The following is a 27517-nucleotide window of genomic DNA, read 5'->3' on the forward strand; positions in this document are numbered from 1 at the left end:
TCTCTATCTTCTACTCACCGCTCATGTCGTACATAGGCAAGTTTCATTCCCACAGTCATCCGTCCTGTCCTCTAGAGTTCAATGTAATTCATGGAGGACAAATACACAATCCTTCCTCAGTGTGAAAAAAGACTTGGTGGTTCAGACAAGGCTAACATACAGGCTATCCTAGCTCATTTGAGCATCCATTTAAAAAAATCGACAGCTTTTATGGTGGTTTCTACTGCGTTACTTCCTACAACACAGCAAAGCAAATACTGCAATAAAAACCAACATAATTTTATGAATTGACTGCTGGAATTCAGTAGGGCAGACTGCTGTCTTTACGTTGGTCACACTAAAACTCTGTGTAAAATAACTTGGCTGCCATCAATATCTTGAATTTAACTAACTTTTCATTGTTATTGATCATGACTTAGAACTGACCCGTTACTTATCAATGTTTGTATCCATCACCCCACTCCTGCAGACGGGCAGGAGGAGTCGCTCCCACCCAGAAGAGGAGGGTCACGTTGTGATGGAGGACGGCGTGGAGAGGACCACGCCGGCTGTGGCAGCTTCGGAAAGACGCAAGTCTCTCAAACTGGTAAGATGGAGGAAGAGGGAGGAGAGAAAGAACAAAAGGAAGGAAGGAAATGGAGAGAGAGAGGAATAAAGATGAAATATGAACAAAGGAAATATAAACCCGATGACCAAACAGGTGTGCTTACTAAAATACCGACTCCAACTAAAGGGGATAAAGCACATTTTCTACATTAAAATAAAATGCAATATGATTAACATGAGGTCAAAGTGCATGAATAAAAAGTAGGTAATGACAAATGACATAAACAGATGACACAAAAAGTATAGAGTAAATAAAACCTGAAAGGAAAAAAATAAAAATGAAAATAAAAAAAATTGAACCTTGATAAAAATAGAGTTGAGAAAAGTTAAAAGAATCAGAACCCGTGATGGATCAACAGCTGATTAGCAGCTATTGAGAAAGTCGAAGACATTGGAAGTGAAAAACTTTGCTCGTAACACAACACATACTTTACACTTTCTACTGTAAATGTTCAGCTCTCATCCATGTTAGTTGATGCACACCTCAAACTCTTCACTATTGGACTTCATGTATTTTTAACTGTTTATTATTTCTTCCTGTGCTGTAGATCCCACATGTCAGTGTTGTCCCCTCTTTCTGTTGCAGGACTGTCTGCTGGGTTCGGCCCGTTGCGTGCTCTTCCAGTGCCCCCTCCACAGGTTGTCTGGTGAGATGGTCTTCAAGATCCACGCCCGCCTGTGGAACAGCACCTTCATCGAGGTAAGAGACGTCATCATCAGCACCAGTCTTACTAAGCTGACCGCTGTGACCTCAAAGGTCCCATGAAACGGTGTTCAGAGTGCCGCCAACTTCCACGATTTGACATAAATCGAAATGGAACAGAACGGTCAGATGGGATCCAGTGAGGGAAGGGCATTAGATTTGATTGACAGCCAGTCACATCCTGGCATTTTTAGAAGAACGTGGCCATCGATATTCTATTGGCTAGTTTCCATTTTGTGGTTTGTCTCAAGCTTGCTGCCATTATGACATCGGACATTTTTGCAGAATGATGTTACAAAAAAATACTGTATATTATTGTATTTATTTGAAAGAGAAAACATTATTCTTATTAACAAAAAACACATTTTCGAGTGTGAATTTATAGAATAGCATTAAATAGGTGTAAATTGAGTGAAAGCCGTAACAAGAATGAAAATAGTTTTATTTTCATGGGACCTTTAAGCGGAGATGGATGTTGTGTCCGCTTGTCATCGAGATTTATTTCAAAAAGGCGTCCAGTCTGAAAAGCGGACGGTCCACTCCCAGCTTACGAGACCGTTCTAAAAGGATAGCTATGAATCTTAACAATGTGGAGGGATTTCCATGACAACAGCTGCGTCATGTGACTCGTTCTACTGAATGTTCATTTGACTCGGTTGTTTGACCCCATGGCTGCTGAGACGGCACCCAATCGCTTAGAAAGATCAATTTCATCAACTCACAGGATCGGTCTTTTTTGTGAGGCTCCGCCCATTACACTGCATTTCAGCATGTTTGTTGAGGTAGACACCAAATTCAGAAGAGATAAAGTGTGTGTGTGGCCGATAAGTGATGGTCTCTAACAAAATCCAAGACAACAACATAGAGCACCATGCGACTTTCTGAACTGACATTTTACCTTTATTCATCTTTCATTCTACTGCTACTGCTTTTGGTTGCTCCCATTAGGGGTCACCACAGTGGATCATCCATTTCCATCTCTTCTTGTCCTCTGCAGTTTCCTCTGTCACACCAGCCACCTGCATGTCCTCTCTCACCACATCCATAAATATCCTCTTTTCCTCTTCCCTGGCAGCTCCATATTCAGCATCCTTCTCCCAATATACCCAGCGTCTCTCCTCCACACATGTCCAAACCATCTCAATCTTGCCTCTCTTGCTTTGTCTCCAAACCGTCCAACCTGAGCGGTCCCTCTAGTATACTCACTCCTAATCCTGTCCTCCTTCGTCACTCCCAATGAAAATCTTAGCATCTTCAACTCTGCCGCCTCCTGTCTTTTTGTCAGTGCCACTGTCTCCAAACCATATAACATAGCTGGTCTCACTCCCATCTTGTAAACCTTCCCCTTATTCATCTTTCAATGTATTCTGTTTATTCAGTGTATTTCATTTGATTTTTTTTCTCCCAGGTACAGTACATTGCTATGAAATATGCTCGACAAACAAAGTTTATTGTTGAAATTACCTCTCTCTCAGGAGTTCCCAGCGGTCAGTGCTTTGGAGGTGCTGGTCAGAGCGAACATCACCGTCAAGTCCAGCATGAAACACCTGGTCCTCAGGGATGCTGCAGCACAGGTAGTGCATTACACCTTACCATCGCTTCACAACTTACTTCATAGTTCTCTTTAAAAACATTCTTAAGAACTCATTTTTAAAGACTTCATAGTCTGGTGTTTCATGTTCTGATTTCTTGTTTCAGTTCCCCCTTTACTATTTCATGTCCTGTCTCATTGATCTTTAATCGGTGTGTTCTGTTTGTTAGTGCGTTTATAAGTAGTAGTACACACAGTAGTAGTGACTTGCCTAATTTTGTTTTTCAGTCTTGCATATTATCGTAGTCATGTGTAATGCCTTCAGCGTTCATTTCTTCTTATGGACACAGTAACGTATAAATACATATTATTTTATAGTTACGGTCAAAATTATTAGTCCCCTTTATGAAATCAAACAAAACCCTTAACCAAAAGTGTTCATAGTTTGCTTCCAAAAGAACAAAGATAAAATCTCCACTAAGCTTGATTAAGATCTTTTACTGATGCGCTGAATTGAAACAAGAAAAAACAAAAATGGCAAGGCCAAAATTATTTGCCCTCTGACAATTAATAGTCAATAGTGTAACCTTTCTGACTCACAATTGACAACAACCTCTTATGGTAGTTCCTAACTAGGTTGGCACATGTCTCTTGAGGGATTTTTCGAGCATGGACATTAACGTTGAGCTCCCGCCACAGATTCTCAATAGGCTTGAGATCTGGACTCAGAGGGTCACTCCAGCACCTTGATTTTGGACCAACTTGGATGTATGCTTTGGGTCATTGTCTTGCTGGAAGACCTAGCAGCAACCTAAAGCTAGACTGGCAGCAGATTTCTTTACACTATCCTTCAAAATGTCAACATAATCTTCTTTCTTCATGGTCCCATGCACCCGAACAAGGTTCCCTGTGCCTGAAGCAGCCCCACAGCATTATGCTCCCACCACCATGTTTAACTGTAGCAACTGTGTTTTTAGGGTTGAAGGCCTCTCCCTTCCTTCGCCAAACAGCTCAAGTTTAGTCTCATCAGACCAAAGGACAGACCTCCAAAACTCATGCCCATGTTTCAAATGTTCACGGGCAAACTTCAGTCTGGCTCTGATAGCAGTGGAGTTTTTCTTGGACGATGACCTCAAAGCCCACCATGATGAAGAGCCCTCACAACATCAAGTCCAGAAGAGACCAGTTCAGCAACAATCATCTTGGCAGAGATCCGGGATTGTTGTTGACATCTGACTATTTTCCTCTCCAAAGTTTTTAAAATCTTGCACTTTCGACATGGCCCCGCTTTGTTTCTAACAGAATGTGTCTCTTTGTGCAACGTACAGCTGTTCTAGACACTGTGAAACGCTTGGAAATGGCAGTATAACCTTCCGCCGTAAGATGAGCATCCACTATCTTCTTTCTGAGTTCCAGACTGATTTCTTTACTTCTTACCAAGAATTTAGGAGTAGTTCCTCTCAATCAAGTGTTCAAGTGCCACTAGCCCTTTTCATTGGAGTCCCTTAAGTAAAGTTCAATGCTGATTGATTGCTCAGGTGTGGTTTCAAAGCAAAACAAATCACATGGGGGCTGATAATTTTGACCACCTCAATTTTCACTACATTTGGTATAAAGCAAACCTGAAGATTTATTTTACATTCCAAAATGTACCCAACAGAGGCCTTAACATTGATGAATGTTTTACTATGTAAAGTTTTATGAATGATGCAAACATTGGGCAGAATTTTAGGGAATTGTTCCTTGGGGGCTAATAATTTTGAACTTAACTGTATATACTCGGACACAAACATACACAGATACTGACGTGTTGATATACAAGCAGATTGACACTTTTCACACTTAGCAACAGTTTAAACCACAGTGCTGATAAAACAATCGTACAGGCTTGTGTTGACTGACGAAGACCAACACTTGGCACTGGGAAAACAAACATTGGGTGTTTCTGTCAAGTGAGTTGATGTTGACCTTCACGTCTCCTTCAGAAGTGGAAAACCCCAACAAAACAGTCGTCTGCACGTTCCTTAACACTTTTTGGAGACCTCTGTTATGACTATATATGGCATTATATTGTATGTGAAATGCTATTAAAATAGTCAAGTTAAATCCAGTTTATTTGTATAGCCCAAATTTACAAGGTAGTCCTGATGGGCTTTACAATCAGTACAATATACAACAGTATGACACCCTCTGTCTTTGGACCTTAAACCTGAATGAGGAAAATCCTTACCCGAAAAAACATGGGAGAAACCTCAGGAAGCACAACAGAGGAGGGATCCCTCTTCCAGGATGGACAGACATGCATGAAAAACACAAAAATAACAGAATTATAATGTAACATCATAGATTACACGGAGCAAGGTAATGCATAAACTTTAGCACATTAACATGTGCTGGGTAATAAACTTGTAAAGAGAGTGCAAGGCAAATTTACCGAGTCTGTGTCCATCCAAGACAACGTCAGGAAGCCTACAGATGCAGTGAAGAGCCAGCGGGACCCCGCACCACAAAACCAGCTCTGCTCAGTGAGGCCCTGCAGAGGGAATAGACGTCACATGCACACAAGAAGTGAGGCAGACTTCAACACAACATTCACACAGAGAGAGAAGTGATGAGAGTGACAGGATGCATCACAAACAGGCTCCGAAGTCATCAGGCGGTTGAGGGAGAGAAAATAAATATGGGCATTCAAGTGCTCAGAGATACCAACAGAACGTTAGGACGGTGAGATGTATTCACAAAGTTTAGGAACAGGGGTGTCCGGGTAGCGTAGCAGTCTATTGTGTTGCTTACCAACACGGGGATCTCTGGATCAAATCCCCATGTTACCTCTGGCTTGGTCGGCTGTCCCTACAGACACAATTGGCTGTGTCTGCGGGTGGGAAGCTGGATGTGGGTATGTGTCCTGGTCGCTGCACCAGCGCCTCCTCTGGTCGGTCGGGGCGCCTGTTCAGGGGGGAATAGCGTGATCCTCCCACGCGCTATGTCCCCCTGGTGAAACTCCTCACTGTCAGGTGAAAAGAATCGGTTGGCGACTCCACATGTATCGGAGGAGGCATGTGGTAGTCTGTAGCCCACCCTGGATCAGCAGAGGGGGTGGAGCAGAGACCGGGACAACTCGGAAGAGTGGGGTAATTGGCCGGGTCCAACTGGGGAGGAAAAAAAAAAGGGGGGGGGTTTAGGAACATTCTCGTTGGCAGGACAAAACCAAAAGGTTACTGCTAAAACCTACAGTTATAAATACAGTAAGAAGGCTCTGCAGCCTACAGACTTCTTTTTAACTGGAAAATAGTATTTTCTATGTTTCCTTGTTCATGAATATCAGAGAAAACATTTTGACATTGTTGTGATCATACGGGGAAGTAAATTGTGAATTATTGTGACCTTGCTGACAGGTTGTCATGTCCTTCTGTGACACGTATCTCGAATACTCAATGTTTCGTTATGTGTTGGGATTTCCTCGCTTTGCCCTTTAGCTTCCAGTGATGATCTACCCAGAACCAGGTCTAACAGACCAGTACCTGATACCCTGGTGGATCATCCTTATAGCTGTTTTGGCAGGCATCCTACTCCTGACCCTACTGGTCTGCTTACTGTGGAAGGTAAAACACTTTTTCTATTTTATCATTTACATTTCCTCCTTACACAAAGAAGCAAATTCCTGCCACTAGAGGGAGGGGGGTCAAGGTCCTTTTTACTACGTGTCATGAATTATCTGCAATCGTTTGCGTTATGACTCAAAGTTCGGGAGCAAGTGTGCATGTTAGCCGCAGTTTCATGACGTTTCTGAATTCATCTCAGGTTGCCAAACATCAGCGATGTTTGTAGGAACAAAATGCTGGTTGTGTTTCATTTAATACCACTGGTGCTGCCATATTTAGTATGCCACCCACTGTGACAGGTGTACCCATTAGCATATCAGTGTTTTAAATATAAAACGTCAGAATCATGTATATTGGCCGTGTAGTTTTGCACATATACATGGAATGTGAACCTGGTTTCATGGCTCTCTCAGCGTACTTAACATAGAATAACAACACTACAACACAACAATCTTCAGATATATACACAAAATAAATTACATGTATGTGTGTACATATATACACACACACAAGCTTGTTTAAAAGCAACAGTTTGGTACTGGGCACAAAACCTCCACATTGAGAGGAAAAGGACCCCCTTTGCAAGGATGAGGGTGGTGGCCTCACTAATGCTGTTCATGGATATGTTAATAGGTACATCCGGTGGCATGTACCAATGCAAATTTCTCATGTGTACATATTAGAAAACTGAGTCAGATATTAATCACTTGTGAATCTAGTCTTTCAAATTAGGCTTTGCGACCAGTTCACCAACCATCTCACAATTGCTGCTCCCAAAAAAAATGCAGCGCAAGTAAATGTTGTAAAAAGTGTGTAAAAGTTAAGTCCGTCTGACTTGATTGACTTTTCAACCTCGAATATTAACATTTCAGCCTTATCAGATAAACACTCCTTTCCTGGCTGCTGTTTTGTGTATGTATCAGCTTATCCTTCCCAATACATAGTACCACCATGCGGCACCATTTACCAGTAGAACTGACTGACTGTCAGACATTGTGAATTAGTTGAATGATGTTATTTGCCTGCATGACCAAATTGGGGGGGCATTTTTTGCACGATCACTTCAGTGAATTGGACTCACTTTGCTCAAATGATTTGTTCACATAAAGCAGTCTTTATACATTTGGGCCTTAGATAAAAAAAATGTAAGTCTGAATATTGGCCTCAAGTAAAAGGAAGAGACACCAATTCAACACACATGGCGCACTAAGACCGTCTGTGATTTCACAAAGATAAGGGTCAGTAGGAATCTGACCGCCTGTTCATAAACCGATTTGAAGTGACATCAGTCAACTCATTCTCATCACACCAGTGGTCATCACTCCCTCTCTCTCTCTTTCGAGTGTTTTTTCACATCTCTGTCAGACCAGTTATTCCTTTCCGCTGCACTACATTCTGTCCTGTGATGACACGTTCAATTCCCACCGCTTCTCTCTCATTTGTCCCTTTTCTTCTTTCGTTTGTCCTCGTCTGTTTTCCCCTGTCATTCAATCTTTTCCTTTCCCCGACCAATCCCTTCATCTCATTCCTCAACCCTCTCTCCTTTCTTCAACACTCCCCCATCTCAAACACTCTGCTGTCTTTATCTGTCTCTACAAAACCTGCCCGTCACTCATCCCTCTCTATTCCACCCCCCCCCCCCATGTCTGTCTGCCGGTCCAGTGGGGGTTCTTCAAGCACAACAAGCGGAGTCAACACCATGAGACGGAGTACTACCGTGCCCATCTGGGGGTCCAGCCCTCGGAGGTGGAGAGACAGACGTCAGAGCTATAGGGCCAACCCCCCCCTTCCTCCTTTTCCTTCTCCTCTCCCTCCCTCCTCCCAAACCTCTCCCCCCACCAAAAAAAAAACCCCTTATTATTTACTCTGGCCTGCTCTCCTCTCCCCCCTCTCCCCTCCAAGTGGTAAACATCTTACCTTTAACCTCTGATGAGTTCCGGGTGGTGTTCAATATGATGGAGTGAACAATTTTAGTACGACTAATAGAGATAAAAGAGCTGAGGGCAAAGTAACTATTCTGTCAGGGTTATACACAGAGCGGCTCAGTCGTGCACTAACAATGTTAGCCACAAGACGGCGAATGTTCACACACCAAAATCGCCAATAAATTTCTCCCATTTGAAAAAATTAAACCCCACCAAATAAGATCTGTGTTTCATACAGGTTGGAAGTTGAAATCCATGACGTTTCTCCATGACTAAATCATTACACCGCTGTTGAGATGTTTGACCGGGTAGGACAAACACTGGTGCAGCAGCAAACACGTACATGTTGGAAAAAAGACTGAAATGTGATGCCGATGTGTCCATGACAACCAATATGACTGTACAACAGAGTTCCCATATAGTGTGATGTAGTTTGTAATACATTAGACTGTCTGTGTTAGCTTTGGTCCCATGATCAATTTTTACAAGGGTGGGAACTGTTTCCTGCTGAGCTGACAGCACACCAACCACAATGGCTGCTACACCTTGTTTGTAGTCCCAGAACATCAGAGTCAACAGGTCCGTTTCTCTCTGCCTCCTACATCAACCTATATCACAACACTGTTCTACTGGAAGACTGACTGTCCAACACAACCACCACATCACCACCACCTCTCACATGAATATAAAATAAACACTTATTAATGGAGAAAAGTTGTGGGTTTCAGCTTTTACTCACTGATTTTGTTCTAGTCAAATGCTGTCGTATGGCAGCACTATCCATTTTTTTTTATAAATTTATTTCTGATTTTTTTCCCTTTTTCTCCCAATTTAGTGGCCAATCGATCCCTATTTTAATTCAAACACCCACCCTCGTACTGCGTGCGTTTGCCAACTGCATCTCTCTGGCCGGCAGTCTTGAAGGAGACGCCTCGCCACTTTCGTGACAAGGCGACTCCAGGCCGAACCACTGTTTTTTCCGACACACCCAGAGATGCATTCATGTGACGAACACAAGCCGACTCCACCCCCCTCCCGAAGACAACGTTGCCAATATTGCTGCTTCATCAAGTCAGGCCATAGTCGGGGCCTGTCAATCATTATTTTGCAAACTCATTTGAAAGGTAGAGCACATGGGCATGTGTGTTTTATAGTTCTGTTTGTTTTAATGGAAAAGTCACCGAGTCTGAATGTGGCTTCTGTAATTCACTCATCTAACAGGTCTGATGACTGGAATCTGTTTCTATGAGTAATAGTCACAACTGATCAATTCTTCTCTCTTTCTGTCTCCACGTCTCTTTTTCTCTCTCCTCCACCTGCATCATCCAATGATTTCATTCTTCCTTCCTCTGCTTTTTGTTTTGTTTTATTTTCACTTTCTCTCTTGTGTTTGTTCTGTCTTGTATTTCCTTTTTCTCTTCCTGTCTTTTTTGCTGCCCTGTATTTTCCTTCTTTCTTTCTTTCTCCCTCTCAGTGTGGTTTTTTCCGGCGGGCCCAGTACAAAGACAAAGTGCCACAGTACCACGCGGTGAAGATCCCTCGTCAGGACCGGCCTCAGTTCCAGACAGAGAAGTCATCGGGGGTCCAGAAGAAGGAGTGGGCCACGCACTGGAGCGACACCACCGCTTGACCTCAGACCCCATCCCACATCACATGACGCGTGGCTCATGCTTCGGTGTCTGCAGTGGAGTTAACTGACTGAAATAAGCGCACATCGACTGATGATGTCGTAAAAAATGTGCTCCTTGTAATCGGTCGATACTTGTGTATTGACTGTATTTTACACCGGCTGGTTACACACACACACACACACCCCGACTGGCCGGCCTTGGAGAGTCTATATTTGTGCCATGAATTGGAGATTTACAGTAAGCACCGATGTGACCGGTTCAGCCGTTCAATACGTTTTACAGCTTACAAATGGAGCATCGATGCTCAAATGGACTTCAATGACTGCCATCAATACTGACCAAAAGAACACACACACGCGATCTCCTTGGTTAAGAAGTCCCCTCACACCACACAAACTGCTTCTTGCCTTTGCTGTAAAGCTGAATTAAGAAAAAAAAAATCATAGAATATCTTTTATATTCATATTTTTCTTTGGGGGTTGTTTTGGTTAGCACTGGTTAACAGTTGGGGGGGGGGTAAGATTATCAAACATATGAAGCCAGCTAATAAACACCAGCTTCGAATGTTATCAGTCGGTTAAACGGCCATTAGCAGTTGTCATCAGACCATAGATATGAGATAGTACGGGCCTACTCTACCTCCTCATTGGCTCCGTAGGCCGTTATCACTGAGTCGTTTGTTTGATCACGGCCAAGGCTGTGACCACGGCATGAGCGCCCACGTCACCGTTTCCTTGCAGCGAAAACAAACTAACGTTAAATGGCTGACACATCTTTTATTCTCAGTTGAAAATGCAATATTTCAAGATGGTTTCTGCGTTAAAATGCATTTGAGAAATGTGCATTTTATAATCTTCATTGAGTGAATGTATATGATGTTTAGTTTGTTAATTATTACGATAATTAACAACTAACCCTAAAGATATGTCAGCCGTTTAACGTTAGTTTGTTTTTGCTGCAAAGAAACAGTCACGTGACGTGGACGCAGACATGCCGTGATCGAACGAACGAATCGATGATAACGGCCCACTGAGCCAATGAGGGGGTAGAGTAGGCCCGTACTATCTCATATCTACGGTCTGATGACAACTGATAACATTCGAAGTAGGTGCTAATAAATTGACTTGTGTACTGTAGCTCTGTTCATGGACGTGGACTGACCTCTAAAAGAGGAAACAATTGTTTTGTTCTGTTTTTTTACTGTTTAGTTTCAAGAGCTCGTTCAGATGGACTCCCAACAGGAAGATCACAGGACAGCCTGTGAGGTAGCCATGACCACAGCTGCTGTTGCATGAAAATGTCTTACGCTCCACTTTTCACCCACAGAAAAAATAAAAACTGACTGATTAGTAGGCGGCAAACGTCCTTTTGACTTTTGATTTCAGGGAAACACGGTCTGTGTGTGTAAGATGATGTAATAATACACACTTTTAATCACAGTGTGTACATTACTCTTTTAAAGCTGCTGTGAGGAGTTTTTCACTGATTATTTATCGTCTCGTTTTCATTTCTGTGCCTCAATATGACCGACGTAATCCAATGAGGTCATCAGCGAGAAGATTAGATATTGTTATATAACGACTCCAAATGTTTGTCTCCGGGTTGGATTCCCCATGAAATCTGACAAAATGTACGGCACACACATTACCTCACGGCTGTTCATCTTACAAGCAGATGTTTGTCTAAAGCACTACTGCATCTCTCACTCTGTTCTTCAGGACAAGCACGCAATCTACCGGAGGTCAGATGGAGATCTTGGCAGATAAAAACGGAGACGAGAAACACTACCGCGTTTGTCCACAGGGGGGCAACGAAAACCCCAAACAGCAGCTTAAAATACAAAAATAAATTGGAGTTTTAGATTTTCATGCAACAGCAACTCAAGACTGTTTTTTCCTGATATGAGATAAATTGAATTAACCAGGAGATATCATGACTTTTAGTGTAATCTTTTTCAGAGTGTTAGACGGCTCACACTAACCTGCTTGATGCACTGCTGCTCATTATCTTCAGTACTTCACCTTTCTAAATGGACACAAGTGCCTTATGGTAAAACTGGCATAATTTGTGTTACTGTAAGAGTAAAAAAGACTAATAGCTACTTAATGATACTCTGCTGAAGCAATAGAAGGAATTACACCGGTGGAATAATGCACCCCGTTCAATATTCAATCAACAAGACGGGAAGAGGAAGTTCCTCTGAAGGTCGTGGAGTGTTTCCGTCTGCAGCCGGAAGGACTTTGCTCACTTCTTTGTTCAATCGGATACAACGGCTGTAACGCATAAAGGGTCAGCTAGCTTGGTGGGTTTTTTTTAGGTATTGCTGGACAATCTTGTGTTAGCTGCATGACGTTCATATTGCTGTTCTGTTTTTTCCCCCTCCCTTTTTTGTCGTCATAAATCAATGTTTTATTTATTTTTGTTTGGCTGCACTGTTTTAACATTGTAAATAAAATAAGATGTGCTAAACCCACGACAGTACGTCAGATTTGATGGTATGCTTGGGGGAAAAAAGCTTTACAAAACGATGAGTCGTTCAAAAAACAACCACACAAAGTTAAGGTGCAAACAGACAATTGGTTGTATAGGAAAGCCATTTTTGGCATCTACACAACATGAAGACGATGAAGAGTGGAAAGGCGGGGGCATGGAGGTGTTTAGGAGAGATGGCAGTGGAGTTTTTAAACTAGATTGTTTAACACAGGCTTGGAAAGTGAGAGGATGCCTGAGGAGTGGAGAAGAAGCATACTGGTACCGATGTTCAAGAATAAGGGTGATGTGTCTGTAGCAACCACAGAGGTATAAAGTTGATCAGAGAAAACGATGTCGGTTTAAAAGTGTTTTAGAAGAAAAATTGAAAATAACAAACAAAAGTAAAATGTTTCATTAGAGATGAATGTGAAACGTGCGGAAATGAATAAAGTAATGGTCAGGTAAAAGGTGAAACTGGGAGATAAAAGTCTGTTGTGACTAAGAGCTAAATTAAAAAGATATGTTTTAAAACAATTTAGTGGCTGACTTAAAGAAAAGTCATCAGCATCCAGCTTCGTGTTCCCGTCCAAAACCTTCAATGTATATTATATTATAATAATTGATCCCTTCCAACCCGTTCAGCTGGGGCCTGGTGGACTCACCACCTTGCCAAATCTGCCAGAAAAGGGGATCTTTGGAGCACATCCTGATCTGCTATCCTAAGGCCTTGGGAAAGGGGTGGTATCGTTGGCGCCATAACCCAGTTCTGCAGGCAGTAGCGGACACCGTCTGCACTGGGATCAGCTACAGCAAGCAGCAACACCCAACAAAACGCCCCATTGCCTTTGTTCGAGCAGGGGAGAAGCCCCAGCAAAAGGCCCAGGGAGGGGTGCTCACAACAGCAAGGGACTGGCAGTTCTTGGTCGACCTAGGGAGACAACTGAGGTTCCCAGACACCATTGTAGCTACCACATCAGGCCAGACATGGTCCTGATATTCGTGGCAACCAAGCAAGTGGTTTTGCTAGCGCTAACTGTTCCCTGGGAAGACTGAATGGAGGCGGTGCAAGAAAGGAAGAGAGCTCGGTATGCAGATTTGGTAGCCGAGTGTTGGAGGAATGGGTGAAAGACCCACTGTGAGCTGGTTGAAGTGGGCTGCAGAGGCTTTACAGGCCAGTCTCTACACCAGGTCCTGGAACTCTTGGAAAAAGCCGCGGAAAAGGCTTCCCATTGGTTCTGGGTGAAGAGTCGTGACGCATGGCGTAATGCAATATGTGGACACAAGTTGGAGCTTGATCATCCCCGGCTGAGTCGCTTGGGTGAAGGTGTCTGAGGTTAAGACCTGAAATAGCTGATGACTCCGGGTTCATTACTGATGATGTGTCCAGGTTGCACCATGTGGTGTATCAAAGAACTAACCTATATTATATTATTTGTGTATGACACACCAAGTCAGGCTGTAGGAGCTGCTGGTATGGTCATTAAAGTTAATATTGTGGCGAATTCTACTAGTGTTTCTGCTCCGAGGTTCATTCACATATTACCCACAATGCAACTGAGCTGTCGATGTTTTGGTTATGTTGTGGGATATGGAACATGTTAAAAACGGACATATCTGTTACAGATAGCGGTGATGTGGTGGAAGGTAATGGGGACGTTATGAGAGAAGTTGTATTAGATAACATGCTACTTCCCACCATGAGGGTAAAGAGTAGGCAAATAGATAGGCTCGCTTCGGTGGCCAGGAAAAGGGGCGGAGCTGAGACCTATACAAACTTCTGTCTGTTTTGACTTGCTTGACTTGTGGTCATTAAAAGCTTACTTGTTAACTCTGAAATAGTGTCTAAGAAGTCCTTTATTTAACCACGTCACAATATTATTAAAGTTAATCTCGGGATGGAAAATTAACTTCAATTCTCTCTAAAATAAGCATAGCTGGAAAGAAAGGGCAATTTTATCTCAGTCTTAACAAATATTGCTGATATATAAAACAAACTTCCACAGCATCGGAAAACACGGTTTTCTGCATTTACACTTCACATGTGACGAACATTAAAATCAGGAAAGATGAAGAGGAGGCGACAAAAAGACAAACAGTAAAACCCTTCTCAAGACTTTGATTTACTATGGATTTAATCTAATATTAAGTTATATTTCATGTGTGTTCTCCAAGGCTGGATTAGTGCCCCCAGGGGCCCGTGGGCACTAAAACTCATAGCTCCCCCACCTCCCACACACAACCCACGCCCACCCCGTGCCACCCACCGCAGCCATTAAACCCCACCTTTAATTATTTTGAGTTTCCAGTCAAACTGGCATGTGAAATCTACCACACCATAATCACACACCTATTGGTCAAAGGCTGAATAACCAGTCCAGCTGAGCAGGTATGCCTATACAGCTCAATAGACCATGTACTGCCATTTCACTCACAAATCACAAGACAAGGAAACAATGGATTAAATCATCCCAAGGCAGTGTGTGACTCAAGACTATGGCAATAGTTTGTGTTCACTGAACACCCACCGAGCAGACAGCACACCAGTTATTACTGACACATAATGATGTGACTGATAGGAATAGGTTTACAACAACGCCACCCCAAGGTAATCACACAGCACAGCTAAATGCAGGTTTCAAAAGTAAGGCTCACTAAGTAAGCTAGGGAACGTCACACAGAACTGCAAAAGCCAACGTATAAGGAACCTGACGAACCGACTCCAACACAATACAGCAGCATCACACCACAGTGATGTAATACACATTATGCAAACAGCATATTAAATTAACTCATCCGCCAAATACAGCAACACACAATCACAAAAGATACTGCTCACTGCACAGACGGCGTGATTAAATTATTCTTACCTTTAGAAGGTTTTAGACGGTCTTCTTTGTTGACTGTTTCTTTGCAAACTCCGTGATCAAGTCCTCAAAATCCAGCTGTGCATCGTTACACATCATTGCGCTGTCGGTAGACGCTCCCAGGCTGGCGCTACTGCTAGCTAGCGCGACATCGGCCGTCGGAATCAATCAATCGATCAATCAATCAATCAACCAAGTCGCATTTTATATAGCGCTTTTCTAGCTTCATTCCTCTTCCTCACTTTGTTTAGCTTTTTTGAAAAAGCTACTTATTATTAGGACTTTTTTTGTGCCCGCTTCTTTCACTTCCTTTTCCTTCTTTTGGCAGCCCCGCTGCGCTTCTGGTTAACGCCGTCCATTTTCTGCTGCTTGTCATATTTTCCCGCGCACTCGATAGCGGGTCAGGTAAACATTAACTCCACTTGGCGTCCGGGACGCGTAGCGGTGTATTTCGTTGCTACCAACGGGGATAAGCAGTTCGAATCCCCGTGTTATCTCCGGCTTAGTCGGGCGTCTCTACAGAAGGTGGGAAGCCGGATGTGGATGCGTGTCCTGGTCGCTGCACTAGTGCCCCCTCTGGTGGGTCAGGGCACCTGTTCGGGGGGGGCACGTCTTCCTCCTGAAACTCCTCACTATGGGTGGAAAGAAGCGGCTGGCGATTCCACATGTATCGGAGGAAGCATGTGGTAGTCTGCAGCCCTCCCTGGTAGTCTTCAGCCCTCCGTGGATCGGCAGAGGGGGTGGAGCAGCGACCGGGACAGCTCGGAAGAGTGGGGTAATTGGACGGATACAACTGGGGAGGGAAAAAATCTAAATAAATAAATAATTCCACTGTTTTTAACCTCGACTTGGCTTGAAAAAAAAACTGATCTTGAATCTGTGCAGTGTAAGACCCCTGCTCTCTATGCCCACCCACCTTGACCATTAGCCATTAGCTTTATCGCTTGCTCACTAGTCACCACTTGCCCATCCATCCATCCATTATCCAGACCGCTTATCCTGCTCTCTGGGTCGCGGGGATGCTGGAGCCTATCCCAGCAGTCACTGGGCAGTAGATGGGGAGACACCCTGGACAGGCCGCCGGTGTTATAAGCCCTCTGGCACTGTTAACATATATTTGATAAACAATCACACTGGCTTTTCTATGTGCGAACATTATTCACCCATCGTGTTGTCTCCAACTCTCGCGGGACTTCCCGTAATCCAACTCTACGGTGTCCTGTAATGCACATATCAATTTGGCTTTGCAAATGAGTGTTATATCCCCACCAAAAGTAAATAATATTAAAATGCTCTTAGGTACAACAGATTAACACAGTAGCCCTTATTAACAGGTAAACTGTGGAAGATGAAAGAAGGGAAACGAGACCACTTCTCCTTTTGACCATACAGCCGTGGGGTCGTTTATTTCCTCCAACAAACTCTAAGACAGCAGTTCACTATGCTAAAAACGTCAGCCTTGTGTCTACCAACAATACCCCTTGCTAACCCCCGCCCACTGTCTTAAAGGGACCGTCTCTGGGGGTCCGCGGTGGTGTAGCGGTCTAAGCATCGGCTTTGTGTCGATGCAGTTGCCCACTGGGGACTAGGGTTCGCGCCCCGGTCTCGTCAGATCCGACTATGGCCGGATTCGATGAAGCAGCAATATTGGCAACGCTGTCTTCGGGAGGGGGGCAGAATCGGCTTGTGTTTGTCACATGAATGCGTCTCTGGGTGTGTCGGAAAAGCAGTGGTTCGGCCTGGATTCGCCTCGCCACTTTCGTGACAAGGCGAATCCTTCGAGACTGCTGGCCGGGGAGATGCAGTTGGCGAACGCATGCAGTACGAGGGTGGGTGTTTGAATTAAAATAGGGATCGATTGGCCACTAAATTGGGAGAAAAAGGGAAAAATCAGAATTTAATTTAAAAAAAAGGGACCGTCTCTGGCCCGCATTGTGAATATCTAACCTGCAAGTAGGTCACCACACACGCCCCCCCCCCCCCAACGGCTCTCCTTGACGGGTGTAGGGGCAGGGTGCCACGCCGTCTGGGAGAAATTCCCCTGGGACCCGCAGTGGCTGGCCGTAAACCAGCTCAGCCGACGAGGACTGAAGGTCTTCCTTAGGGGTGGTCCAGAGGCCAAGCCTGACCCATGGGAGCCGGTCGACCAAGCTACTGTCTGTGAGGCTGGCCCGAAGAGCAGACTTCATAGAACGATGAAACTGCTCACATAAACCGTTGCCCTGCAGATTGTACGCCATGATGCAGTGCAGCTTCACCCCTAGGCTTTCAGCGACTGAAGTCCAGAGCTCGGCTGTGAACTGCGGGCCCCGGTCAGAAGTGAGGTCAGATGGCATGCCAAACCAGGATACCCAGGACCCGATGAACACCCGGGCCACGTCAACAGACGTGGTGGTTGGCAACGGAATAGCCTCTGGCCACCTAGTGGTCCTGTCCACCATGGTAAGAAGATGAGTGAAACCACGGAAGGAGGGAAGGGGTCCTACTAGGTCCAGATTGACATGGTTGAAATGCCTCCCAGGCACTGGGAACAGCGCCAGGGGTGCCTTGGTGTGGTGTTGAACCTTGGAGCGCTGACACGCCACGCAGGTGCCTGCCCAGTCCTTGAAGTCCTTCCTGAGGCCATGCCACATGAACTTGGCCCCCTCCAACTTCATGGACACCTTCATGCCTGGGTGTGAAAGGCCATGGATGGTGTCGAAAACCCATCACCGCCAGCCCGTGGGCACCATGGGCCGGGGCTGAACCGTGGAGATGTCACAGAGAAGCGTGGCCCCAGCGTCGTTGAACACCACATCCTTCAACTGCAGCCCGGTGTCAGCAGTCCGGTAGGCCTGCACTTCTGTGTCAGCAGCCTGGTCTGCAGCCATGGCTGTGTAGTCGAGTCCCAAGTGGACGGCCCTCAACAGTCGGTGACGAAGTTGTCCTTGCCGGCGACGTGCCGGATGTCAGTGGTGAACTCCGAGATATAAGAGAGCTGCTGGCGCCCAGACCAGGGTTCGGTGGCTTTGGCCATGGCGAATGTCAGTGGCTTGTGGTCCACAAACACAGAGAACCAGCGGCCTTCCAGCAGGAACCGGAAGTGGTGGATGGTGAGAAACAGGCCAAGAAGCTCCCGGTCAAAGGTACTGTATTTCCTCTCACTGCTGCGCAGCTGGCGGCTGAAAAAAGCAAACGGCCCACCCACTGCTCATACACTGCCCCCACAGAGTAATCTGAGGCATCCGTGGTGAGTGCTACTAGGGCAGTTGGTGATGGGTGCGCAAACAAGGCGGCGCCCGCCAGTGTAGCCTTAGCATCCTCAAACGTCCAGTTTCTCTCTTCCGACCAGTCCACTGGGCCCTTGGGGTCCTTACCCTTCAGAGCCTCATACAGGGGGCGCATGAGATGAGCCGCCCGGGGAATGAACCAGTTGTAAAAGTTCACCATGCCCAGGAACTCCTGCAGGGACTTCACCGTGTTCGGGCGTGGGAACCTGGCGACGGTGTCCACCTTGTCGGGGAGAGGAGGTTGCTCTGTCCTTTGTAACCCGGTGTCCGAGGAAATCAATGGCTGGAAGGCCCAACTGGCACTTTGCCGGGTTGACGATGAGCCCATGCTGGCTGAGCCGTTCGAACAGCTGCCGGAGGTGGACCAGGTGCTCCGCTACGTACTGGCCACGAGAATGTCGTCCAGGTAAACAAACAGGAACGGCATATCTTGCAGAACTGAGTCCATGAGCCGCTGAAAGGTCTGTGCAGCCCCCTTGAGCCCAAACGGCATCCTCAGAAACTCGAACAGGCCGAACGGCGTGATTACTGCCGTCTTCGGCACATCCTGTGGGTGGACCGGCACCTGGTGGTATCCGCACATGAGGTCCACCTTGGAGAAGATGACCGGCCCCGCCAAGTGCACGGAGAAGTCCTGGATGTGCAGGACGGGGTAGCGGTCTGGCGTCGTGGCGTTGTTGAGGCGGTAGTAATCACCACATGGGCGCCAGCCACCGTTAGCCTTCGTGACCATATGCAGGGGGGAGGCCCATGGACTGTCGGAGCGGCGCACGATGCCGAGGCGCTCCATGTTGGCAAACTCCTCCTTGGCGATAGCGAGCTTGGCTGGATCAAGGCGCCGTGCACGGGCGTAGACTGGGGGGCCCATGGTGGTGATGTAGTGTTCCACTCCATGCTTGGTGACTTCTGATGAGAAGATGGGCGTTGTGACATATAGGCCAGATTGCTATTTATATCCACCGTTTTAAATAGATCAGATTGTACTTATAACTTTTGAGATTGGTTTTCTGATGTATCGTCATGTTTTTTATTTTGTCTTGATTGTTCTTTGTCTGCCTGTTCAATAGTTTTCTTATGTATTGTTATGTTTTTACTTCTGTATTAATTGTTGTTTGTTTGCTTGCCCAGGGACTGCATATGCAAATTAGCTGCCGGCTAACTCTGGTGCAATTGTAAAATTGTGCATTGTCCCTGTCAAATAAACAATAAACTAAACACACACACACACACATCTTGGGACAATGTAGTACGGCCGATTCACCTGACCTACATGTCTTTGGACTGTGGGAGGAAAGTGGAGCCCCCATCCGTCCACATCCCTCACCGATAAAACAATTAATCATGAGACTTAATTTTCTTGGAAGCAACTTTTATTTCATTCTGATAGGGTTATTATCAAGACCAAGAGAATGGGTCAAGTTTTGTGTCATTTCTGTGGATCTCGACATAACAAATACGTAAATGCATACTTTTTTTTCTCTCTCTCATCGCAGAGGGCCCCTGGGTATGTGCCCAGGTATGGTAGATCCGGCAGCGGTGCTCTCTGAACACAAGGACCAAGTCCAGAACGCATTTTCTGACGCTGTCAAACTTTTCCTTCTTATATGTCAGCAATATCTGTAAAGACTTGACAATATTTTCCAGCTTTGCTCATTTGATGAAGACAAAATGCTTATATAAACTGAGTGAGAAAAACAGCTTGTTCCTCAAAAATTACTTGATGCTAATTTGACCATAATCTCAAATGGTTTCATCCCCGCGACCCTGAGAGCAGGATGAGCGGTTAAGACAATGGATATATATATATAGAGCTGATTTACGTTTACTGTGACGTCATCCTCATCCTCGTCATAAGGAACTAGATATGCAGTTCCTATTAATAGCACAAGATGGCGCCAAACCTTGATTTTGTTTCAACCTGTGTTGCAGAAGCTATCTGGAGCTTGAAAAGACCTGTATAAGAACATAAAAATATTAACATTGGAATTAGCCAAGTACATTTGTATAGTAGATTTAAAGTAATGCAAGTATAAAAGTAAAATATTTTCATATTAAAGAATAAAAGTATTAGTGTACCAATGTAATTTATGAATTTGGTTTTACTTATAATAACTATAAGTATAATTTATTAGTATATCATTTGTGTAATTCATTAGCATGTTTTGTTTATCTATTTCAAACTGGCTACTATGAAGTTCCCTTTAGAAAAATTAAGCTATTCTATTGTATTCTATTCTATATGCCAAAGTTAGTTCAAATGATATTTGCTTTTACATATTTTAGATTCATACTGTTTTCATTTTTCCACTATAGAGTAAAAGAAGGCTGCATCTCAAAAAGGGCATGGGGAAAGCACCATGACATTTACAAAACATTTCTCCATCTCTAATTTACAGGAAATGTAAACCGCCACGTGGTTCTAAAGGATGCAGCAGCACGTTGGACCGACTTCCTCCCCCTCCCTGACGTGATGCTGAATTCTCCGTTTCCCCGTTACATCACCACCTTTATGCTACGTTTTGTGAGTAACTGAAAGCAGTGTTGCATGCAGCAAATACATACATCACTAATAAAACCATACTTACTAGTTCATGCAATGCTGTGTTTTTATGATTATCTGGTAGGTTCTATTTTAAATCAGTTGGTGTTTTACATATAGCCTCAACAGTCTGTTCAAAAAATCTCTATCTATCTATCTATCATGATGTAACATCGTGAACGATTCGAAATAAAGGAATTAGGTTTTCCCCAAATTAACACTCTTGTGTTAAATTAACACTATCCCTGTTGTCATCGGCAGTCAAAAGGAGAAAGTCAGTGTGTGTGTGTGTGTGTGTGTGTGTGTGTGTGTGTGTGTGTGCATCCATGTGTGGTCGGTGGTTTCCTGGATGACTGTTTAAGCGGATTGTCACCCATTAGGGTCCCTGATAATCTGTTTTTGTCTCATCCAGTTTTGAGTTAGTGACTAATTAAGCTCTCTCACGCACACGCACGCACGCACGCACACACACACCTTTATTAAAGACATGCATGTTAGATGAACAGTACTGCTTCCAGTCTGGGCACCAAAAGGGCAAATTTCTACTGAAACAAATGGACCGATATTGTGAAATGTGATGTGATAAATAAATAATAAACAAACAAACAAACAAATAAATTATATATATATATATATATATATATATATATATATATATATATATATATAATAAAACTTGACTTAATAGCTATGGGGAAAATCTGCCACCCTGGTGTGGATGAGGCCAGTACAGCTTATGAATGAATGAATGGATGGATGGAGGACAGTGACAGGATGACATCTGAGAGCAATTCAGGAATCAGGAATTGTCTGTTCTTTCGTATACTTGCGTACACAAAAGAAACAAAATTGCATTTCCCTCAGCCCACAGCGGTGCGACACAAAAGACAAAAACACATATCCCAAATTTCCCAAAAACGACACCACCAACAACATACAAAAACAGAGAGAACAAAGCAAAAAAAAACAAACAAAAAAAACAAAAGAAACCACAAACCACAAACAGTTAACGACACAGTCCACTCGGTGCAACACGGTCCAAAAACTCCACCGTCCAGAGAGCGAACGCCAGCCAGGATGACTGGCGGAACCGCCGGTCTGCATGGGCTAGCAGCTAGCTTAGCCTGCCCCGCTTCCGCGTCCTGTCAGACCGCCCTCGGTGTTTCCTCTTCGGGCCCAGCTCCAGGCAAGGCCGTGGTCCCTGGGCCCACCGGACGCCGCAGACCAGGATCCCCCAGCCGATCCAGCGAAAACAAGACGAACTTAGACGCAGACGTGGACACAGGCACTGCATGGACGGTATCGAGGGAGGCCGCCACAAAGTTCGCACCGCCATCGTCCCACACCGGAAGCGGAAATCTTCATTTACTTTATCCCCGTTTCCCTTACTGTATTGGGACTGATACTGTTTTATCACTTTTTTATGTCATCTTTTAAACGTTTGAAATATTAGCACATGCAACGTGTTTGATGCAACTTGTACGTTAAAGCTTAAAAGCACCAGAAGATTAAAAGAAAAGGAAATTAAGGCGACAAATCTTCTCGTCACAAATATCTATTGTTTCCTATTTCTACTGATTCATGTGAAGGTGTAAATGTGTTTGGCGTCTCTTTCTTGCTTCTGTAACTCTGGACCCACCTCTCCGAGAGCAAGAACAGGACAGAACACCACAACACGTGTTCCCTTCTCGTGTTGTCTGGATGAATTCAGTGTTGCCACTGCTGTGTAATATGGCTGCATTGTGTGTTTTGCTTGGTGTGTTGTTGTGGGGAGCCTTTCTGTAAATGGAGCTGAGCCTCCTCAGACCGCAGGGACGTGGACGCCGGTCCATTTTTACCTTGGATTTATCTGCTTAATAACCGGGTGGGTTGTGCGGCGCCTCCCCGAGGGCCACGTCAGAACACAGCCGCGCTCGTTGCTAATGCCCTGATGCTGCTAAGTGGACCTGATAAAGGCTCCAAATTAAGACCCCCTCCGCTCCCTCCCAGCATCCATCTGCAACTCTCCAGGGCTCCTCCGGCGGCTGGGCGTGAGGGGTATATAAAGACCCTGGGTTGGCTGCTGTCTCTAATGAAGTCAGGAAGAGGACAGGGACGACATCCGACAGACGGGACGAACATCGAGTCTTCTGTCCGTCCTTACAGTTCTCTGCCATTTTTGGCAAAGAACCTCAGCAACGGACCCTCGCCGAGTCTTCCCAGTCGTCCCACCTCAACCTTCTTCCATTCTCCTTCGAGCTTCTCATCAGCGTGAGAACATGGTCACGACGGCGGTGGGGACTCTGCTGACTCTTCTTGTGGCCATGGCTGGCGTCAGCCAGGCTCTTCGGGGGCCGAGAAGTCCGGGGGCCGCCGACAACACTGACGGTGTCGACGTCCTGGCCGGCGCCTCGTCGGAGAACACGGCCGACCGCCTGCTGAGCCTGGTGAGAAAACTGAGCCTTCTGTCACAACTTCTTTCTCATTCCTGAGTTTCAAATTGTTCTTTTGTGTTTTCTTACCGGGTCGCATCAGGCTGTATTAGCCCATCTTTTATAAAAACCAGCTTATGTTGTCAGCTGATTTTAACAACAGAGTTGTTATTTGGATTAATTTCCACAGGGTAGGGGCATGATTGGCTGGTTTAATAGTTCGCTTGGTGGTTTCATATCTGCCAAGCTGGAGTTAGATTACATTAATGCCGGGGCGTCCGAGCGGCGTGGCGGTCTATTCCGTTGCCTACTAACAAGGGGATCAGCGGTTTGAATACCCGTGTTACCTCCGGCTTGGTCGGGCGTCCCTACAGACACAGCTGGCCGTGTCTGCGGGTGGGAAGCCGGATGTGGGTATGTGTCCTGCATTAGCGCCTCCTCTGGTCGGTCGGGGCGCCTGTTAGGGGCGGGGGTGGGAACTGGTGGGAATAGCGTTATCCTCCCACTCGTTATGTTCCCCTGGTGAAACTCCTCACTGTCAGGTGAAAAGAAGCGGCTGGCGACTCCACATGTGCCGGAGGAGGCATGTGGTAGTCAGCAGCCCTCCCCGGATTGGCAGAGGGGGTGGAGCAGCGACCGGGACGTCTCGGAAGAGTGGGGTAATATGCCAAGTACAATTGGGGAGAAAAAGGGGGGACCCCCCCCCCAAAAAAGATTACATGAATGCCAAATTTATCAAAGTATTGTAACGAATTCGGGGGGCAACCACAGGAACTGCCGCAGCCGGGACGCGAACCCGTATCGCGGGAGACATCGCTGACCGCTCGACTCAGCGATGTCTCCCGCGGTGCGGGCGATACGGGTTCGCGTCCCGGCTGCGGCAGTTCCTGTGGTTGCCCCCTGAATTCGCTACATTGGTGTCAGAAGTGGGATTCGAACCCACGCCTCAAAGAGAGGCTACGAATTCAGGGGTTACCGAGCCTATTCATCCGTGATCGTTACAGTATTCTTGAGCAAGGCGCTTCATTCACCCTTCCTGCACCAGCAGCCCTACAGACTGGATGCCCCCAAAGTGAATCCCCGCCCCATCTGAGAAATTCTTACATATCAGTTCATGCTTTCATCAGCCAAAATGACCTGAGAGCATCTGAACATGAAAATCTGAATTCGAAAAACACCCACGGCAGACAGCTGTTTGGACTAAACAGAGCGAATCTGTCTCAAGGCTGGTTGTAAATATTTGCCCCATCTGTTGAGCCACATTAGCATGTATGAAATATTTCACATGAAAACACAAGACATGAAATTATCATCAGAGGAAGCCTGCCGCCCCATATGACAGCAAATCTAAACGGTTTATCCTTGTCAAGCAAATAGAGATGAAACACACACACCCACCCACCCACACACACACACACACACATACACACACACACACACACACACACACACACACACACACACACACACACACACACACTACAAATGCAAACAGCATATGATGCGTGTATCAGGAATCGGGAACACTTTATTTGTCATCGCGTACATGAAGTGAAATGAAATGCCATGTCCCGCAGCCCACAGCAGTACAACACAAAGACAGAAACACGTCCAAAAACTACAAGAACACACATATCCAAACTAACACATCCAAACTAAACAAAAACCTAAACGCTGTCCAAGGGAACAACGCCAGCCAGGATGACTGTCGGGACCGCCGGTCTGCATGGGCTAGCATTTAGCTTAGCCCACCCCCTTCCGCGTCCTGTCAGAACACCCTCGACGTTCCTCCTCGGGTGCCGCTCCAGAAGAGGGCCGTGGCCCCCGGGCCCACCGGACGAAGCGGACCAAGCTCTCCCAGCTGATCCAGCGCCAGCTCCCCCAGCCAGACACCCTCGACACACCTCCCCGCACTCCTCACGATGACACCAGAAACACGCCAACGCCAGGTGAGGCCGCCCGCCAGACCGCCGTCGGTGTTATCGGGACTGCCGGTCTGCATGGGCAAGCAGTTAGCTTAGCCTGCCCCGCTCTCCCAACCGATCCAGCGCCAGCTCTCCCAGCCATCGAACGAAGACAAAACTTTAGACGCAGATGCGGACAAAGACACCGCATGGACGGTAATGGCGCAAATGTGAATTTGCGCAGCCATCTCCCCACACCGGAAGCGGTTTCGTGTGTGCGCACACACACACACACACACACACACACACACACACACACACACACACACACACACACACACACACACACCGGACCCGGTGTGTGTGACCTATCGATGATCCCCGGGGTAGTCCAACCTTGGGGGTCATCCCAGGTCGTCCTCTGTGTGGAGTTTGCATGTTCTCCCCGAGTCTGTGTGGGTTTCCTCCGGGGGCTCCGGTTTCTTCCCACAGTCCAAAGACATGTAGGTCAGGTGGATCCGCCATACTAAATTGTCCCTAGGTGTGAATGTGTGTGTGTGTCGGCCCTGTGATGGACTGGCGGCCTGTCCAGGGTGTCTCCCCGCCTGCCGCCCAATGACTGCTGGGATAGGCTCCAGCATCGCCGCGACCCTGAGAGCAGGATAAGCGGGTAAGATAATGGGCGGACACTGGCTTTATTGCTGTGTCGGACTGCAAGAAGTTGTGTTGAAGTTTACTGGAACTTTGGTAAAATGTTCTTCGTATGTTAGATACCACTGTGTGTAGGCATATTAACTTGGCTTTGTCTACTGGTGTGTGTGTGTGTGTGTGTGTGTGTGTGTGTGTGTATGAAGAGTGACAGCTTAGATAATGGGGTGGATGATCATCTGCTGATCTCAGTGTTGAGATCTCTGCTGCTGGGATCTCAAAGAGACACCAGAAACTCTGTTCTCCATCAGCCACAGAGGTGTGTACCATCACAGTTCACACACACACACACACACACACACACACACACACACACACTGAATTATGTGTAATATACTATTTTTATCAATCAAACGATCAAGTTGCATTTTATAGCGCTTTTTTATCATGTATTCCATTTAAAGCAGCCATCTCTCACCATCTCAGTGTCTCTCTCTCACTTTCTATCACTCACCCTCTCTATCACTCTCTCATTCTATAACTCTCTTGCTAGCATTCTATCACTCTCGCCATCACTCTATCACTCTCTCACTATCACTCTTGTTCACTCTCTACCTCTCTCTGTATATATATATATATATATATATATATATATCTCATTCTATTACTCACTCTCTATCGCTCTCTCTCACTTTCTCTCCATCAATCTCTCTCCCTCTATCTATCACTCTCTCAATCTATCACTCTCTTTCTATCACTCTCTCTCTTTCGCTCTCTCTCTTAGATTTGGCCGTGAGTCTCAGGGACAGATAACGGCTGAGGAACGGATACAGTCACGTGACTGGGAAACGGCTCCGGGCCAAATCTGGAGTATGGCCGTGCCACAGAGATTTGGCAGGAAATAGACAGACAGACAGACAGACCGACAGACCGACAGACGCATCACTACCCTGACTGGAGACCTGTGGAAAGGCCAAAAGGAACAAATGAAGCATAGAGTACTTTAGAAAACTCTCTCCTCCTTCCACCGTCATTCCCACCTATTAGTTCTACTGGGTTTCACAGACGGGGTTTAGCACGCTGATAGAGTTTAGTGTGACAGGACGAGGTTTGGACCAACCAGAATGTATTTCAAGTTTTTCATATTCCTCTGTTCTCTTCTCAACAAATAAAAAGCTGTTATCTTGAAAAGGCCTTAATAGTTCCTTTAATGTGTGTGTGTGTCCCCGTACATACAGTGTTCACATAGGGTTGCAAAAAACAAAAAATACCATGACAGCAATATACTAACGATGTAAAAAACTTGCCGCCTTTAACAGCACTATAATTCCACTTCAGAGACACAGGGAGGAGTCCTGGTGGTGATGGTGGGGTGGGGGGGGGGTGTAGTTTTGTTGTTAAAGTCTGGGGTA

At 45.7% G+C, this 27517-nt stretch overlaps 2 protein-coding genes and 1 long non-coding RNA gene across 3 annotated transcripts in view; 2 read left to right on the forward strand and 1 right to left on the reverse strand.

Annotated features, from left to right (window-relative positions):
• The window catches only part of itga7 (integrin, alpha 7), an 83677-nt gene extending 73175 nt beyond the window's left edge, over positions 1 to 10502 (forward strand). The window contains exons 22-26 of the mRNA XM_056274027.1: positions 470 to 586; positions 1193 to 1306; positions 2785 to 2883; positions 6317 to 6442; positions 9842 to 10502. Of these exons, the coding sequence (XP_056130002.1) occupies positions 470 to 586; positions 1193 to 1306; positions 2785 to 2883; positions 6317 to 6442; positions 9842 to 9997 (612 nt within the window). The 3' untranslated portion in view covers positions 9998 to 10502. The remainder of the gene's footprint in view (positions 1 to 469; positions 587 to 1192; positions 1307 to 2784; positions 2884 to 6316; positions 6443 to 9841) is intronic.
• The window catches only part of LOC130107424 (uncharacterized), a 54992-nt gene continuing 27942 nt past the window's right edge, over positions 468 to 27517 (reverse strand). The window contains exons 2-6 of the long non-coding RNA XR_008809811.1: positions 5634 to 5989; positions 5275 to 5373; positions 5071 to 5121; positions 2774 to 2872; positions 468 to 583 (exon numbers count right to left, since the gene is read on the reverse strand). This is a non-coding gene — a long non-coding RNA (uncharacterized LOC130107424). The remainder of the gene's footprint in view (positions 584 to 2773; positions 2873 to 5070; positions 5122 to 5274; positions 5374 to 5633; positions 5990 to 27517) is intronic.
• npffl (neuropeptide FF-amide peptide precursor like) lies at positions 23401 to 27010 on the forward strand. Its single transcript, XM_056274026.1, has 3 exons — positions 23401 to 23568; positions 26312 to 26424; positions 26890 to 27010. The coding sequence occupies exons 1-3, from the start codon at positions 23401 to 23403 to the stop codon at positions 27008 to 27010; spliced, it is 402 nt and encodes a 133-aa protein (XP_056130001.1).

This window comes from Lampris incognitus, chromosome 2, assembly GCF_029633865.1.
Source record: "Lampris incognitus isolate fLamInc1 chromosome 2, fLamInc1.hap2, whole genome shotgun sequence".
In the NCBI taxonomy this organism is placed as follows: domain Eukaryota; kingdom Metazoa; phylum Chordata; class Actinopteri; order Lampriformes; family Lampridae; genus Lampris; species Lampris incognitus.

What these genes read in the sequence shown, in the direction of transcription:
- npffl (XM_056274026.1), top strand. Translation starts at nt 23,401, where the DNA reads ATGGTCACGACGGCGGTGGGGACTCTGCTGACTCTTCTTGTGGCCATG. An exon ending in CCGACCGCCTGCTGAGCCTG is followed by an intron (nt 23,569 to 26,311) that starts GTGAGAAAACTG and finishes GTGTGTATGAAG; the next exon opens with AGTGACAGCTTAGATAATGG. An exon ending in GTTCTCCATCAGCCACAGAG is followed by an intron (nt 26,425 to 26,889) that starts GTGTGTACCATC and finishes TCTCTCTCTTAG; the next exon opens with ATTTGGCCGTGAGTCTCAGG.